Here is a 17,728-nt window from a genome sequence, read left to right as displayed (position 1 = left end):
ATATTAAATTATATATACAAAAATTAAATAATACGTACCATTTTATTTATAGTTAGGGTTAGGGTTAAGGTTAGCTTAAGGTTAAGGTCAAGGTCAAGGGATGGTTAAAATTAATGTTTTCATTCTACAAGTTTAGGTTAGGGTTAGAGTTGGCTTTAGGATCAAAATGCAAGATTACCATTATAAGATAAAGCTTATAGTTAGGGTTATAGTTGAATTAGGATTGGGGTTAACATTAGGGCTCAATTACAATAGGATTTGGTGTTCCTAAGATTTAAATTAATATCAAAGATAATGTTAGGATTAGGATTCAATTAGTATTAGTGGTAGGATTAGTATGTTATATCATTCTTTCATCAATCTGTACTCTCCAATATATTAGTTAACCTATATCTTACTATCAGCGTAACCCTTGCACTTTGTTTTGATGCAAGTGCTAGTATGATTATTTTTATAATTAGCTTTTGCATCATATTTGAGGGCTAGTGTTGTTAGTGTTGTTAGAGTAATTGAGCAAAACAATTTGAGCGCGAACTCATCTTAGAAGTGAGGAATGTCATATCCATATCCCTTATCCTATCCATTTCATACTTCCATAATCTATTACTACTTTGATCTTGCTTGTCCTATTCAAAATCCATTCCTTCATCTTGGATTATTACAAAGAAAGAAGAAGTTTGCCTACAATTGCTTTCACAATAGAAAAGTTCAAGTATGTATGTAATTACTTGTACACTCTCATAAAGTTATAGGCTTCTACTTATTCTCTTCTTCAATAGACAAATATTACTTCCAATACAAAGTTCAATTATGTGCAATTACTTGTACATTGTCATAAAGTTATACACTTCTAATTATTCTCTTCTTTGATATAGGCTATATTCTCTTTGGAACACTATTCCAAAATTAAAAAGAATCCATACAACATTTAGTAGGAAGAAAAAACAAGCTCACCTACAATCGCTCTTACGATATCAAGATTAGGTATGTGCAATTAATTGTCATAAAGTTTTAGACTCATGATTATTCTCTTCTTTAATAAAGAAAAAATATTTACAATAGCAAGTTCAAACATGTGCTATTAGTGACATAAGCTCATTAAGTTATATACTTATAATTATTTTGTTTGTATATTTACAAACAATGGATTTCTAATTTATTTTGATGTATTTGAGTGACATGATTTTAAAAGAGGAGCTACTAAAAAGGCAAGCAAGTGGACACTCAATGATCAAGAAAAGGAAACAAACAAGATTTATCATCCTAATCGAAAAAATAGTTTCATTCCTTTAGATTTACATATATATTGAAATGGTTATAAATGATGATTTTTTTTCTAATGTGTGTCAATGCATTTGAATGATACGATTTTTACATAGTAGCACAAAAAGCTAAAAAAGACACTAATGTAACTTTTATTCATTCTCAAAACAATGATGAAGTTTACCAAAATTATGTAGAAAATTATATTATAAAATGTTATATGTTTATAGATCTACACTTTTATACAATTCCTAATGTTAAAATTAATTTATATTTTCGCATCAATCACCTTGCGAATCCCTTGCACCTCCTATGGTTGCAAGTGCTAGTTTTATATCATATTTGAGAGCTAGTGGTGTTAGTATAATTGAGCAAAACAATTTGATGGCAAACTCATCTTTGAAGTGAGAAATGTCGTACGGTTGATGTGACACATCTGCAAACTTTTCTGCAAAATCTGCATCGTTCTACTGAAAATAAACGTGAAAACAGTGATACCCTTCAATTAATTAACTTACTTTTTAACCATATTAATTTAAAGTCATATTAATAATACAAATATTTTAAACTAACATAATCTTTTTGTTTTTCATTCAAATTATTTAATTTCTGTTAGATGAATTAGTTTGCTTAATTTAATTTATCCGACGATTTGTGAGCGAACTCTAATTCCTAATATTGGTAATTTTTTGTCATTTCTGCTGCCCAAAATTATTATTGTGGATAGACAATCGAGTATTTTCAATCCACATGAATTGCTTTTTGCTTTTTTGTTTTTTCTGTCTGCTTTTCCATTCATTTTAGACACTTTAATGAGCGCCGTACCTTATAGCTAGGCAGTATCTAATCCAGCGTAATGATTCCACCTCCACGAGCATCTTGCTCGGGCAAGGAAAGCACAAAGCATGTAATTCCCTTCATTGTTAAATTGTAGGGAGGACATTTAGAAGACTAAACATTGGCCCTGTTGCTTGTTGAAGATCCAGAAAATATGAGCAATACAGAGAACGAAACATCTGATAGAGCTGTTGAAGTCGAGATAACACCTTGCGACATCCGGAGGACGGAAAGTATGAACAACAAAGAGAATGAAAAATTTGATGAAGGTTCGTGGGTTGCTGAAGTCAAGTCAAATTTACAGGGCGAAATGAGACCAGATATATTCGGTATTGGCCTCATTCAAACCGTTCCGAAGTCTCTCTTGAGTAAAAAGACTAAGGTGTTCTATCTTCCTGAAGTAATCTCCTTCGGTCCGTATCATTTCCGAAAAAATTATGTAAGGGGTGATGACACAGAACCGCTTAAGTCAGATGTGGCAAGGAAAATGCACCTTGGAATCATCAGAGATGGTGGTTTAACGAAGGCTCGTGGTTTAGAGTTAGTTGTAGAAGACTTTGAATCGGAAGAGATTCAGAAAATTATAAAGAAAAGCTATGCTGAAGAAATTGAACTTTGCAGTGTGGTGTTTGCGTGGATGATAGTGAGGGATGCCTGTTTTCTTCTAGAAGTCCTCCACAGGTTCGGAAAAGACGAAGATCAAGAGGAAATAGTACCGGTTTTCATCGACACTGTTCTCAGCAGGAAACGACATCATCCTCTGTTGACAGAAATTGTGAAAGACATGCTCAAGATGGAAAATCAACTACCACTCTGGGCGTTGGAGAAAATCAGGCTCTGTATTAAGGGATCAAATGCTGAAGTCTGGTTTGAGTCGGCTCTAAAACATTTATCCCCCATCAGAGTAGCAGAAGGGAGAAAGCGGGAATATCACATGAAAGAATCTCACATCTTGCAATTGCTTCATGACTACATTGTTGACAGGCAAGACGACGCCTCCTCCGAGAATCAGTCAGCTGGCTGTGGGATTAAAGACTTTAACTTGAACAAAATTATGCCCAGTAGCATTCGTATAAAATGGCTATTTGCACTGCTTTTCTTTCCAGTTTTTGTCATATTGTTCATATTGGGGATCATATTTGTCATTTTGCACTTTATCAAGAACCACATATTTGACATTTTATACTCTATTATGAACTGCCTATCCAGCAGGGAAGATGAGACAGAAGAAGTACATGTTCCATCTATAGGGGAGCTAAGAAGGGGAGGAATGAAATTCAAGAAACTGGAGGGTGGAATTAGTCAGATTAAGTTCAACAAGAAGAATTCCACGCTGTATTTGCCCCAGTTCAAAGTAGACGAAAGATCGGAAGTGATACTCAAGAATCTGATTGCCCTGGAAATCTGTTCCCGAGAAGAGCAAAAACCCATTACAAGGTATGCCATTCTAATGAACGATCTGGTTGACACCAATCAGGATGTGGGTTTGCTGAGATGTGAAGACATCATCATCGGCAAGCTTGGAAATGACACAGAGATCGCTAATCTTTGGAATTCTATGGTATCGCCCACAGAAATGCCCAGGTACGAATCTATTGATGAAGCTGCTAAAGCCATAAATCGTTACCACAAAAGGTGGCAGAAACTCCTTGCTTTTCTTAGACATCGTCGTGTATGGGGTGATTTTATTGGGCTGCTGTTAGAGTTTATCACGATTTATGGTTCAAGGCCATGGTGGTTTTTCTCTGCTTTGATTGTACTTGTAATTTTAGTGTTAACAGCTGTACAAGTATTTTGCCTTTTTGAGTCTTGCCCACATAAATAGACACTTAGTCTTCAACTGCTACTAAACCGACATTGCTTGGTGTTTCAAATATTATTATTTTGTAAAGAACTACACTGGTAACATATAACTTGTCATTCTTAATAATATTCATCTCATTAATTTGTTGTGAAACTTTCTATCTGTTAATTTATATTTAAGTTATCTGCTTCTCTGTGCTGCAAGATTAATGAATTTTGATATGCTTTTTATTTATATTTAAGTTATATGCTTTTTAACTATGCAAGGATTGCTTAACTGCATCTGACATGGTGAGAATTGAATGACAGCGTCCCATAGACTATATCTAGTGTAGGCTCTGTCATGATTAGGGTCATGTGATTAGGAATGCAAAAGGCCAGCACAAATTTGAATCCTTGATTTTCCTGCAAGCAGTCTATTAAAACAGAGAGCCAAACAAATGCCATGGAAAAAGAAAATGCCATGGATGGTTGAATGAAAGTTTATCTTCTTCCATTATGCACTTTTTGTTTTGCTCTGTTTTTTCTGCTCCCCTGTTTCTAACATTTTCATCATGTTGCTCATACTGGGGATCATATTTGTCATTTTCCACTATATTAAGAACCACACATTAAACGTTTGGTACTCTATTATTAACTGTCTTTCACGTAGAGAAGAAGAGACAAAGAAACATGTGCCATCTATAGGGGAGCTAAGAAAAGTAGGAATGAAATTCAAGAAACTGGAGTGTAGAATTAGTCAAATTAAATTCAGCAGGAAGATTTCTACAGTGTTTGCTTGAGTTCAACGTAGATAATAGATCGCAGGTGATACTCAGAAACCTGAATTCTACATTTTTAATCTTCTTTTCTTTTAATTTTGTTTTATAGTGATCTTATAGTCATATCTTATATTATATTAGAATAGGCAAATAATTTATAATAGATTTGAGAGTGTAGATGTTTTTTCTTTCTTTTCTCTATTTTTGAATCTAGAAAATCAGATAGGTGTAATTTTTTTTCTATTTTCAGGTGGTTCTTCTTTATAAACTTACCAATTGTAAATATTTGGGAGCTTTTTGAAAACATTCTAATCTCATCATTGAGTTTATTGTAGCTGAGGGAGTTACATCAAGCTTTTGTATTATTTTAGCTTTCAAGTATAATTTTAGCTGGAAATTGAAAGCTAGATCTACAAGAGTTTATAAGGAGAATTCTATTGCTAGATTATATGATAAAAATCATTCAAAATGTCTAAAAACCTTAAGATTAATTGTTAAATTAATAATTTTAACAACTATTTTTTTAATAGGAAACGACATCTTCTTCGTTGATAGAAAATGTCAAAGATATAATCAAGATGGAAAATCAAATACCATTCTGGGCTTTGGAGAAAATCAGGCACTGTATTTTGGGACGAAATGATGATAACTGATTTGAGTAGGCACTAAAAAATTTTCCCTCTATCAATGTAGGGGAAGACAGGAATCGAGAATAGAAGAAACAATTTCATATTGTTAGTTATAAATGAGCAAAGAAATTAATACAAAACAGCAGAAAGTATAAAATAAACACAACACAAATTTAACATGGTTCACCACTAAGTGGCTACGTCCACCAGAAATGCAGGGAGTTCTTCTATTAAGCAATAATGCAAAATACAACTCTACATCAAGCATGGAGCATGAACTGTACTCAGTATTTATAATCATATAGAGCCTACAAACAAAAAGTCTTTAGAATTAGACGAATGGTCGTGATTCCTTCGTGGTGATATATCTTGATGACATACTCTTCAGGACTACATTGTTGACAGACCATTCCTTGCCTCCTCCAATCTCCTGTGAGCTAGTTGTGGGATTAGTTTACGCAAGAGTAAAGGAATTTAACTGTTACACAATTATGCCCAGAAGCATTAGTATAAGATGGCTATTTGCACTACTTTTCTATCCAGTTTTTGTCATTGCTCATATTGGGGATCATATATGTCATTCCGCATTATATTAAGAAGCACATATTCGACACTTAGTACTCTATAATTAACTGCCTATCACGCAGAGAAGAGGAGAGAAAAACGTTTTCCATCTATAGGGGAAATAAGAAGGGGAGGATTGAAATTCAAGAAACTGGAGTGTAGCATTAGTCAAGTTCAGCAAGAAGATTTCTACACTGTATTTGCTTGAGTTCAAAGTAGACAATAGATCGTAGGTGATACTCTGAAACCTGATTGCCCCAGAAATCTGCTCCCAAGAAGAAAAGAAACCCATTACAAGACATGCCATTCTAATGAATGACGTGATTGACACGTGGGTTTTCTTGAGACGTGAGGACATCAATCACAGGCAAGCTTGGAAATGACGAAGAGATCGCTCAGCTCTGGAATTCTGTGATGACGCCCATAGAAATGCCCATGTACGTATCTATTGATGAAAGCTGCTAAATTCATAAATCATTGCTACCAAAAGTGGTGGAAAGGTCTGGCTATTCTTAAACATCGTCACCTATGAGGTAATATAACTGGGCTACTGTGAGAGATTATCATTGCTGACTGTACAAGGTCATGGTGGTTTGATCGCAACTGTAATTTTACTGGTAACTGTTGTACAGGAAGTTTGTACAGGAAGTTTGGCTTGCCTTTTTAAATCTTGTAAACACAAATTGATAAGAAGCAAATCTGAAAGAGTAGAAAAATATTTTTATATTTTTTTAAGTTTTTCTAGATATTAGTAATTGGCATTTTTGAAGGCCTTCGGGGTATTTTTAGTCCTTGAAAGTTTGGCCTATCCTTTAGAACATTGCCGTTGGCAAGTTCTTTTAGGACTTTGCCTCCAATTCTTGGAGACCTTTCTAACAAGTTAAACTGCTCGTAATTTCGAGTCCCGTGCAGAAAGTTATGCCTAGTTAAAGTTATGACAAAATTTTATATAGTAAATTTCATAGTTTTAGATTTTATTATGTAAATAAACAAGATGTGACTGTTGGGTTTCAATTCTTAAGGAGTTGTTGGTGACTCCTGGAATCCCTTGGACTGATATATGTTGGATTTTCGAATTGAATAGATCACTTTTTGGCTTGCTTCAATTCTATGCTTTCTTGTTCATGTAAACAGAATTTACAATACCGCAGGTTCTCACTTAGGTGTCGTCATCCGAATCCATAATTCGGATCAGTGGTATCAGAGCAAGTTCACCCTTGTATGTCATATCACATGTGATCAACATATCAAAGATTGGGGTTGGAAACAAGGAATCCTTCAAAATACCTTCCTTTGAGATGCACATGATCACAGATGGCTAAGTTGCAGACCGACGCTGACATTAGAGCATTAGTTGCAGATGCACTAACAAAACAACGCGAGGAAATGATGGAGCAGCTCAAGCAAATGCTGGAAAGTCGTGCGTCACAAGCAAACCCACCATTCACAGGGTATACGCCATTCAAGGTGCAAGTGAATTTCGATATACCCACATTTCAAGGAAAGATCGATGCAGATGTTGTTGCTGATTGGGTTTCAAAACTAGAAAGATATTTCTTTGTCAATCAGTTCTTAGATGAAGAGAAGATAAATTTCGCTCTCCTCAAAGCTCAAAATCATGTGAAAGATTCGTAGGAAGCGAAGTTAGCATCCAAGGCAACAGAAAATGGCAATACTTTTATTTTTGATCAAAAACCCACATGGGGAGAATTCATGGAGCACATAAAGGAAGAATATTTTCCTATTGATACATATGAACAGAAATATATGCAGTGGCAATTGCTTCAACAAAAGGACCAAACTGTTCAGGAATATACTAATATGTTTCATGCCTTAGCAGCAAAGCTTGGCATCAAAGATTGTGAGAATCACCAAGTTTTGAAATATCAGAGTGGACTCCACAGGTACATCCAAGCCGAAATGGAATTCCTGGACATAAAGACTTTACCTAGTGCATATAAATTTGCTACCAAAATTGAGGAGAAATTCAAATAGAAAGGAAGGAGGGATAATTTCGCAAACAACAGATGGAAGGGTGAAGGTGACAAAACTACATGGAAACAAACCTCTAAGGAACCCTCTCCCAATTCACCAGCAAAAAAGACATGGAGTATGAAGAAGACACAAGAGAATGCTATGTGGTGTGAATTCCATAAGAGTCCTTCTCATAACACAAAAGATTGTAGAACCATAAAAAGCTTAATGACGGAGACGCATGAGGACAAGGAAGAATCTAAGGTGGCAGAAGCTTCCACAGAAGAAAGTCAAGAACAGGTCATTGGGGATGATCCATATGCCACAGTAGCGACTACAAAGATATTGCCCTAGGAGGATGAGGAGAGATTGTTCCATTCATAGATGTGGGTCGGAGAAAAATCCGTGCACTTTATCGTTGATAGCGGGAGTCAAAAGAACCTAATATCAGCAAAGACTGTGAAGAGATTGAATCTGAAAACAACAACCCACCCGCAACCCTATTCAATGGGATGGGTAAGTCAAGGGAGAGATATCCAGGTGCACCAACAGTGTCGCCTTTCATACTCCATAAAGCCTTTCAAAGCTGAGGTAATTTGTGATGTGGCTCCTTTAGAAGTTTGTGATGTTCTGTTGGGACAACCATATATGTACCAATGACATGGTGTTTATGAGTCCAGGCCTCACAGCATCACAATTAGATTGGGTGAGCAGAAATACCGACTACCAGAGGTAAGCCTTGAATACACTACCTCTTTGATTAGTGCCAAGCAATGTAAGAGGTAGGTTGCCAAAATGGGAACATTCATTTTATTGATGATTCGTTTTGAAGAAGAAAGGAAACCAGTTTATAATTCCCATGCCATCACAAACACCACAACACTGTCGAAAAGATCAATGGATCAAATTTTGATGAAGTATGAAAGTTTGTTTAAGTTACCAACTGGGGTATGTACACACTATTGATTTGATACTAGGAACTCCATTACCTAATGAACCAGTCTATCATAGGTTAGTATTAGAGAATTACGAGGAAAATACAAGAATTGATTGAGAAGGGACATATTCGTCCAAGTGCATCACCCTGTGGCAGCCCCATTGTTCTAGCAAAGAAAAAGGATGGAACCTGGAGACTTTGTATTGACTATAGGGCCTTGAATAAAATTTCAGTCAAAAATAGGTATCCACTTTTCCGGATAGATGACCTCTTGGACCAGCTCAGAGGGGCCTTATTCTTCACCAAAATTGATTTGAAATCAGGGTACCATCAAGTACCAATTGAATCAGCCAATGTGTGGAAGACAACTTTCAAATCTAAAGGGATTGTTTGAATGGCTAGTGGTGCCTTTCGGTCTAACAAATGCTCCAACGACATTCATGAGAATGATGAATGATATACTTAGACCATTCATTGATTCCTTCGTGGTGATATATCTTGATGACATACTCATCTTCAGCAAAACTTGGGAGGAACATTTGCAACATGTGGAAAAAATTCTCTTAACCTTACAAGATCATGAGCTTTATGTAAACAAAGAAAAGTGTTCCTTTGGTATGCAGAGTATCAGATACTTAGGATGTGTTATTGACAATGAGGGTGTCCATGTTGATCCAAAGAGGATACAAGTGATTAAGGACTGCTTGCCTCCTAGAAATCTCACAGAGTTACAAGTTTCCTCGGGTTGGCAAACTTTTATCACAGATTTGTGTTGGGATTTTCCCATTTGTCTTGGCCTCTAAATCAGTCATTGAGGGGGGGAGGACACAAGAAAATTTTAAATGGACAAGTGCTCAACAAGAAGCATTCGAGGGGCTAAAATGAAGGTTATGTCTTGCACCAGTTTTATCTCTTCCTGACCTGCAACAGTCATTTGAAATGTACAAACAGATGCTTAGAATATGCTCTAGGGGCGGTCCTCATGCAACATGGTCATCTAGTTGCATATCACAGTACTTTTTCTGATACAGTGCGTCGATATGCCACTTATGACAAGGAACTGTATGCTATTGTTCAAGCATGTAAGTAGTGGAAACATTACATTTTGGGTAAGGAGATTGTCATCCACACAGATCACCAACCTCTTCAATTTTTGCAAACACAAGGGAAGTTGCAGAATGATCGACATCAATGATGGTCAGCATATCTTCATCAATTTCACCTCAATATTCGGCACAAGAAGGGAAGTACTAACAAAGTCGCAGACTGTTTGAGCAGGCCTCCAATTGAAGCCATAAGTATAGTTTTGAATTCACGTGGTCATCAAACGTAATCCTGGGCTTGCTTGTATGAGAGCGATGTTGAATTTGCAGATGTTTATAATCAATTGGTGAAGGGACATCAAGTGAATGACTTCTATTTGCAGGATGGAATGCTTTGTCACCTTGGCCAAATCTGTGTGCCCAATGCAGAAAACAAAAAGTTGATATGGGAAGCTCACTATAGTAAGGTTGCTGGTCATTTTGGTATAGGTAAGACTACTGCTATACTTCAGAGGTATTTCTATTGGCCAAAATTGCGAAATGATTTTATTTCATATATTCAAGCTCGTATCGCATGTGTTATTGCTAAGCCTGCCAATCGTAAACTTGGACTGTATTCACCACTTCTTGTTCCTGAAAAACCTTGGCACTCGGTTTCTATGGACTTCATGTTTGTTCTTCCTACCACCAAAAGAGGCCATGATTATGTGTATGTTGTGGTATATAGGTTCTCAAAAATGGCAGTAATAGTGGCATGTAAAAAATAATTTCTGCAGAGGACACTGCAAAGCTCTTCTTTGAATACATTTGGGTTCATTTTGGTCTACCGAATACCATTATCTCGGATAGGGACAGCAGGTTTCTTAGTAAGTTCTGGTCTACACTATGGAAAAAGATGGACACAAAATTAACAAAGTCTACTGCTTTCCACCCTCAAACAGATGGCCAAATAGAGGTAGTGAATCAGATGATCATACACATCCTACGAATGTACCACTCAAAACATCCCCACACATGGGATGAAAGTCTTCCATATGTTCAACATAGCTACAACAGGGAAATTCATAGTTCAACTGGCCACAACCCATTTGAGGTTTGTCTTGGTTATCAGCCACTTGCACCCATGGATGTTGCCATAAACTTATTCAACCTGATCTGGTTCCATGTGTTGGTAAGGAGGAAGATAGGGCAGCTCGGTTCATTGATAGAATTCATCATCTACAACAAGTTCACAAAATCTTGGAGCACACCAATAAGAAATATAAGGAGAGACATGATGAGCATCGTACTCATAATTTTCAAGTCGGGAACAAGGTGTGGTTGCATATCCAGAAGGAACAATTGCAAGGTGCCAATAGGAAGCTTCGTCCTCTGCTTTATAGGCCATACACCATCATCAAGCAAGTTGGTGATAATGCTTTTGAGCTTAATTTACCTCCATTTCTGGGTCTTCATCCAATCTTCAATGTGGAACTCTTGAAGCCATATTTTCCTCCACTATTAGATTTTGCAGATGTGGCAAAAACAATCTCCACTACAGAATTGAATCCAAATGCATCTACCCCATTCCAATGCGATCAGATTGTGGACACCATGGTGAAAACACTCAAATAGCAGCAGATTTACTTGTACAAAGTGGTTCAAGCAAGGCAGATTGCTCAACAAGGAAAGTGGTTTACCAGGGAGCAGCTTCAAGAATGTTTTATGCATCTCATTTAGAGTGTTGATGCAATGGTGCCCATTGCTTTCCAAGGGGGAAGTAATGATCAGAAGAAAATCTGAAACAGTGGAAAAATATTTTTATATTTTTTTTTAGTTTTTCTAGACATTAGTAATTGGCATTTTTGAAGGCCTTCGGGGCATTTTTAGCCCTTGAAAGTTTGGCCTATCCTTTAGAACATTATTGTAGGCACGTTCTTTTAAGACTTTGCCTCCAACTCTTGGAGACCTTTCCAACGAGTTAAACGGCTCGTAATTTTGAGTCCTGTGCAGAAAGTTATGCCTAGTTAAAGTTAGGACAAAATTTTATATAGTTTGTTTTGAAAATTTCATAGTTTTAGATTTTATTATGTAAATAAACAAGATGTGACTGTTCGGTTTGGATTTTCAAGGAGTTGTTGGTGACCCTTGGAATCCCTTGGACTGATATATGTTGGATTTTTGAATTGAATAGATCACTTTTTGGCTTGCTTCAATTCTATGCTTTCTTGTTCATGTAAACAAAATTTACAATACTGACAGTTCTCACTCAAGTGTTGTCATCTGAATCTGGTGTTGTTCAAGAAATTAGAATTTTCATGTATTTAGTTCAAGAATTAGAATTTTTACCATAGTTATTTTCACAAGAATGTTACTCCAAGGTAGTTGATTTATTTATTTTTCATTCTTGTCAAATGTTCCTTTCGATTATATCTTATTTTCAATGTCAAGCAATAATTTATTTTCCATGTAATAGTTTCGTAATTGTTAAGTAAAATTTTATTCAAGCTTTCGTGAACTTATGGTTCATTCCTAGTTGGATAACTAAATAAGTGGACTTGAAACCAAAACCTTAGCAGCGTTCAGTAACTATGGTGCCTCTGGGTCACGCTTACGGGTAAAGTCGTCGTGTTGAACTACTGCACTTAACGCCTAATAAAGCTGCATCAATGACGTATGTGGCATCGTCCCTATAAACCATCAGGGAGTAATAAGGGACACTTGGAAGTTAAAATCCAAGGGGCGGGTGATCCCCCTTGGATCGATAATCTAATACGATAATCTTTGAATGAATTTACATCAGCTAGTTAAACCCTTGTAAACCCCTTTAGGGTTGATTGAGTGAAATGCTTTTATAAACTTGGCTTAATCTCGAATAATTATTGGCAATTGGCAATTGGGTCAAGGGTGACACTTATGATAGGCGTTAGGACCTAGATGTTTTAGGTCCCAAGCAATAGGCCACCTTGAGCCTTTGCTTAAAGCTACCATCGTGGGTAGCAAACGCAGAGAAACTGTCTAGGACATTGACCCTAGAAAGGGTTGCGTACCCACCAAAATAGTTTACATTAAACCATAGATTAGAAAATAGAACTAGATACTTTACGCCTTGATCTCGTGCCGAAACGAGTATGTAGGCAGTCTAGGGATGGAGTTGTCCCTAGTACTCAGGCGTTTGAGGATGGGGTCTAGGATTTGGTAAAGTAGATGGATTGAGAAGTCTCCTAATTGAAAGATAAGTGTAATAAAAGAAAAAGTAATTCAACGCATACTCAGAAGGCATCCCATATGGATTTGCTTGACTTCCTGAGGCTTTAGGCCAAATTCCGAGGTGGAATTCAAGCTTGCAATATATTATTTTACTTGCTCCTAAGGACAGCGACCTCGGTGTACACCTTTTAAAGGAGTGTAGTTCTTAGTGAGTGACTCAGGACTCGAATGGTCCCGATGAGTCTAAGTCTCTGGCCAGAGCATCTCCTATCCCAAGTTGGATAGATTCCTACCCCGTTTGGGTAGATGCCTATCTCGTATTGGATAGATGAAATCGCTCATCCCGTATGGTTAGATGCCTAACCCGTATGGTTAGATGCTCATCCCGGATGGATGAATGCCTAATCCAAATGGATAGATGCCCAGAGTATGCGATTGAATCAAACACAAATGACTAAATAAGTAAATTTAAAAAAAAAAAAATAGTCAAAAATTCTTGGGTTATGTAAAGTGGGTTATTATAATCCTATAAAAAACCATCTAAAAGTAGGCACTCCCTTTTCTAATCACCCAGAGAACAAAATGACTTAATCTTGAAAATATCGGTCATTGAAGGTATTAAAGTGACTTAATCTTGGAAATATTCATCATTGAAGGTATTAGCACTTAAAAATTCATCATTGGAGGTTGCTCATTAGAAACTTAAAAATTTGTTTGCTTCAATGACAATTTTAGGAAATTGATGTAGCAGATGAAGCCCTTTGAGCCAATTTGTCAAACAGTTCAGGTGCCTTTTCTATTCTTCCATATTTTGCATATCCTTTTGTTAAACAATTCTTAGAGGCATTTTGTCAAACAGTTCACATGCCTTGTCTATGCTTACACATTTTACAAGCATGTCTACTAGGGAAGTTGTAGCAACAACATATGATAAAATTAATGATATGGCTATGTTGTGCTAGATGTCCATACCCTGATCCAAAGCTCCCATTTTCGCACAAGCCAGAATGTTGTCAACAGTTTTTGAGTTTGTCTCAACACCTATGAATCGCACATGGTTTTTGAGACTGGCTAAACACCTGCCAATCCTTTTCACCAAACACATTTGTGCATATGGTGTTCCAGACCTCCCATATTGGCAAATGCCTAAAGAATGCTTGGAAATAAAAACCGCCCCAAATACTCAACCAAATATGTCATACTTGTGCACAGGAGCAATGTTTGAATTTGAATACTAACGGAAACAAGACAAACGAAAATGGATGCTGGCAAAAGAAATGGGCCCACACCATTCACACTTAGCGGTCAACGCTTAGTGTGTGCTGTTTAAGCCGTGCCCTTCTCTAATTATCGTAGAAGATGGGAACTAAGGAGAAAAATAACTCCGAGTGGGTTCTTGAGTTTGAATCAAGTTTAGAGGAATTAACCAGACCAGATAAATCCCATAACGGTCTCATTCATACCGTTCCAAAGTCTCTCTTGAGTGAAAAGAATAAGGTGTTCTATCTTCCTCAAGTCATCTCCTTCATGCCTTACCATTTCCTAAAAGAGAATATCAAAATAAGTGATTATAGATTAACTATATGTGCTTGTATAATATATCATTCATGAGGCTAGAAACACAATCTATATGGAATACTATTTGAAAATTCTTTAAGTAAACTTAAACTAATGTTAAAGGATTTAAGTGGAGAATTATATAGAAATAAAATAGTTAGGAAATATACTCTATTCACACTAACAAATATATACACACAAAATATTCACTTTAATGACATATGCATTAGGAAAATAATATGGTGCTAAGGACCTCTAGTGGATTTTACTGCTAAAATATGAAAATTTTCTTAACTCTTATTCTAGCCCCTAGGTTCATTTTATAGTTATGAGAAATAGACTAGTGATGAAAATAAATGGAAATTTTAATTATTGGTTATGATGAGGCCAAATGTATGATAATCACAAGTTGTGACAAATATGTGTCTTTGCAAGAATAACAATAAAAAACAATTTATTGATTGGTGATGTTTGATGTCAGTTGACAATTAACTAAGTGTTGTAAAAGAATATGCACTATTGCATGATCCTTTGATTATATGCTAATTGTCTCTTATTTTGTGTAATTATTATTGGATGATGTCTTAAATTATGAAATCATACATAATTAAAAATTTTGGTGTTCATGCTAAGGAATAATGGTCATATCATGAGCCTTGAAAAGTGAAAATTTGAATTTTAAAAATTGGGAACAAGATCATACCAACAATCTTATCTAAGGGATAGAATTCTAGGTTTTGCCCAATTTAATTTCTGTTAGATGAATTAGTTTGCTTAATTTAATTTATCCGACGATTTGTGAGCGAACTCTAATTCCTAATATTGGTAATTTTTTGTCATTTCTGCTGCCCAAAATTATTATTGTGGATGGACAATCGAGTATTTTCAATCCACATGAATTGCTTTTTGCTTTTTTGTTTTTTCTGTCTGCTTTTCCATTCATTTTAGACACTTTAATGAGCGCCGTACCTTATCGGTAGGCAGTATCTGATCCAGCGTAATGATTCCACCTCCACGAGCATCTTGCTCGGGCAAGGAAAGCACAAAGCATGTAATTCACTTCATTGTTAAATTGTAGGGAGGACATTTAGAAGACTAAACATTGGCCCTGTTGCTTGTTGAAGATCCAGAAAATATGAGCAATACAGAGAACGAAACATCTGATAGAGCTGTTGAAGTCGAGATAACACCTTGCGACATCCGGAGGACGGAAAGTGTGAACAACAAAGAGAATGAAAAATTTGATGAAGGTTCGTGGGTTGCTGAAGTCAGGTCAAGTTTACAGGGCGAAATGAGACCAGATATATCCGGTATTGGCCTCATTCAAACCGTTCCGAAGTCTCTCTTGAGTGAAAAGACTAAGGTGTTCTATCTTCCTGAAGTAATCTCCTTCGGTCCGTATCATTTCCGAAAAAATTATGTAAGGGGTGATGACACAGAACCGCTTAAGTCAGATGTGGCAAGGAAAATGCACCTTGGAATCATCAGAGATGGTGGTTTAACGAAGGCTCGTGGTTTAGAGTTAGTTGTAGAAGAGTTTGAATCGGAAAAGATTCAGAAAATTATAAAGAAAAGCTATGCTGAAGAAATTGAACTCAGCAGTGTGGTGTTTGCGTGGATGATAGTGAGGGATGCCTGTTTTCTTCTAGAAGTCCTCCACAGGTTCGGAAAAGACGAAGATCAAGAGGAAATAGTACCGGTTTTCATCGACACTGTTCTCAGCAGGAAACGACATCATCCTCTGTTGACAGAAATTGTGAAAGACATGCTCAAGATGGAAAATCAGCTACCACTCTCGGCGTTGGAGAAAATCAGGTTCCATATTAAGGGATCAAAGGCTGATGTCTGGTTTGAGTCGGCACTAAAACATTTATCCCCCATCAGAGTAGCAGAAGGGAGAAAGCGGGAATATCACACGGAAGAATCTCACATCTTGCAATTGCTTCATGACTACATTGTTGACAGGCAAGACATAGGCCACAACTCCTCCGAGCATCAGTCAGCTGGCTGTGGGATTAAAGACTTCAACTTGAACAAAATTATGCCCAGAAGCATTCGTATAAAATGGCTATTTGCACTGATTTTCTTTCCAGTTTTTGTCATATTGTTCATATTGGGGATCATATTTGTCATTTTGCACTTTATCAAGAACCACATATTTGACATTTTGTACTCTATTATGAACTGCCTATCCAGCAGGGAAGATGAGACAGAAGAAGTACAAGTTCCATCTATAGGGAAGCTAAGAAGGGGAGGAATGAAATTCAAGAAACTGGAGGGTGGAATTAGTCAAATTAAGTTCAACAAGAAGAATTCCACGCTGTATTTGCCCCAGTTCAAAGTGGACGACAGATCGGAAGTGATACTCAAGAATCTGATTGCCCTGGAAATCTGTTCCCGAGAAGAGCAAAAACCCATTACAAGGTATGCCATTCTAATGAACGATCTGGTTGACACCAGTCAGGATGTGGGTTTGCTGAGACGTGAAGACATCATCACCGGCAAGCTTGGAAATGACACAGAGGTCGCTAATCTTTGGAATTCTATGGTAACGCCCACAGAAATGCCCAGGTACGAATCTATTGATGAAGCTGCTGATTCCATAAATCGTTACCACAAAAAGTGGCAGAAAGGTCTTGCTTTTCTTAGACATCGTCGTGTATGGGGTGATTTTATTGGGCTGCTGTTAGAGTTTATCAAGACTTATGGTTCAAGGCCATGGTGGTTTTTCTCTGCTTTGATTGTACTTGTAATTTTAGTGTTAACAGCTGTACAAGTATTTTGCCTTTTTGAATCTTGCCTACATAAATAGACACTTAGTGTTCAATTGCTACTAAACCGACATTGCTTGGTGTTTCAAATATTATTATTTTGTAAAGAACTACACTGGTAGGTCAAGGATTAATGATGTTTAACATATAACTTATCATTCTTAATAATATTCATCTCATCTCATGCCACTTATGACAAGGAACTGTATGCTATTGTTCAAGCATGTAAGTAGTGGAAACATTACATTTTGGGTAAGGAGATTGTCATCCACACAGATCACCAACCTCTTCAATTTTTGCAAACACAAGGGAAGTTGCAGAATGATCGACATCAATGATGGTCAGCATATCTTCATCAATTTCACCTCAATATTCGGCACAAGAAGGGAAGTACTAACAA

General features: G+C 36.7%; 2 protein-coding genes across 2 annotated transcripts; both read left to right on the top strand.

The window, feature by feature from the left end:
- The first annotated feature begins 2,122 nt into the window (after nucleotides 1-2,122).
- LOC131856257 (putative UPF0481 protein At3g02645) lies at nucleotides 2,123-15,740 on the top strand. Its single transcript, XM_059207753.1, has 2 exons — nucleotides 2,123-3,684; nucleotides 15,636-15,740. Exons 1-2 carry the CDS (start codon nucleotides 2,255-2,257, stop codon nucleotides 15,646-15,648), a joined length of 1,443 nt encoding a protein of 480 aa, XP_059063736.1. The 5' UTR covers nucleotides 2,123-2,254; the 3' UTR covers nucleotides 15,649-15,740.
- LOC131047452 (putative UPF0481 protein At3g02645) lies at nucleotides 15,693-17,369 on the top strand. The gene has a single exon (XM_059208944.1). The coding sequence runs from the start codon at nucleotides 15,693-15,695 to the stop codon at nucleotides 17,367-17,369; it is 1,677 nt and encodes a 558-aa protein (XP_059064927.1).
- Nucleotides 17,370-17,728: the final 359 nt, after the last annotated feature.

This window comes from Cryptomeria japonica, chromosome 7 (genome assembly GCF_030272615.1).
Source record: "Cryptomeria japonica chromosome 7, Sugi_1.0, whole genome shotgun sequence".
Classification (NCBI taxonomy): Eukaryota; Viridiplantae; Streptophyta; class Pinopsida; order Cupressales; family Cupressaceae; genus Cryptomeria; species Cryptomeria japonica.
Note: the sequence above shows the minus strand (reverse complement) of the source record. Positions and strands in the feature narration are given on the sequence as shown.

Excerpts from the sequence above, each read along its gene's own strand:
- LOC131856257 (XM_059207753.1), top strand. The coding sequence starts at position 2,255 with ATGAGCAATACAGAGAACGAAACATCTGATAGAGCTGTTGAAGTCGAG.
- LOC131047452 (XM_059208944.1), top strand. The coding sequence starts at position 15,693 with ATGAGCAATACAGAGAACGAAACATCTGATAGAGCTGTTGAAGTCGAG.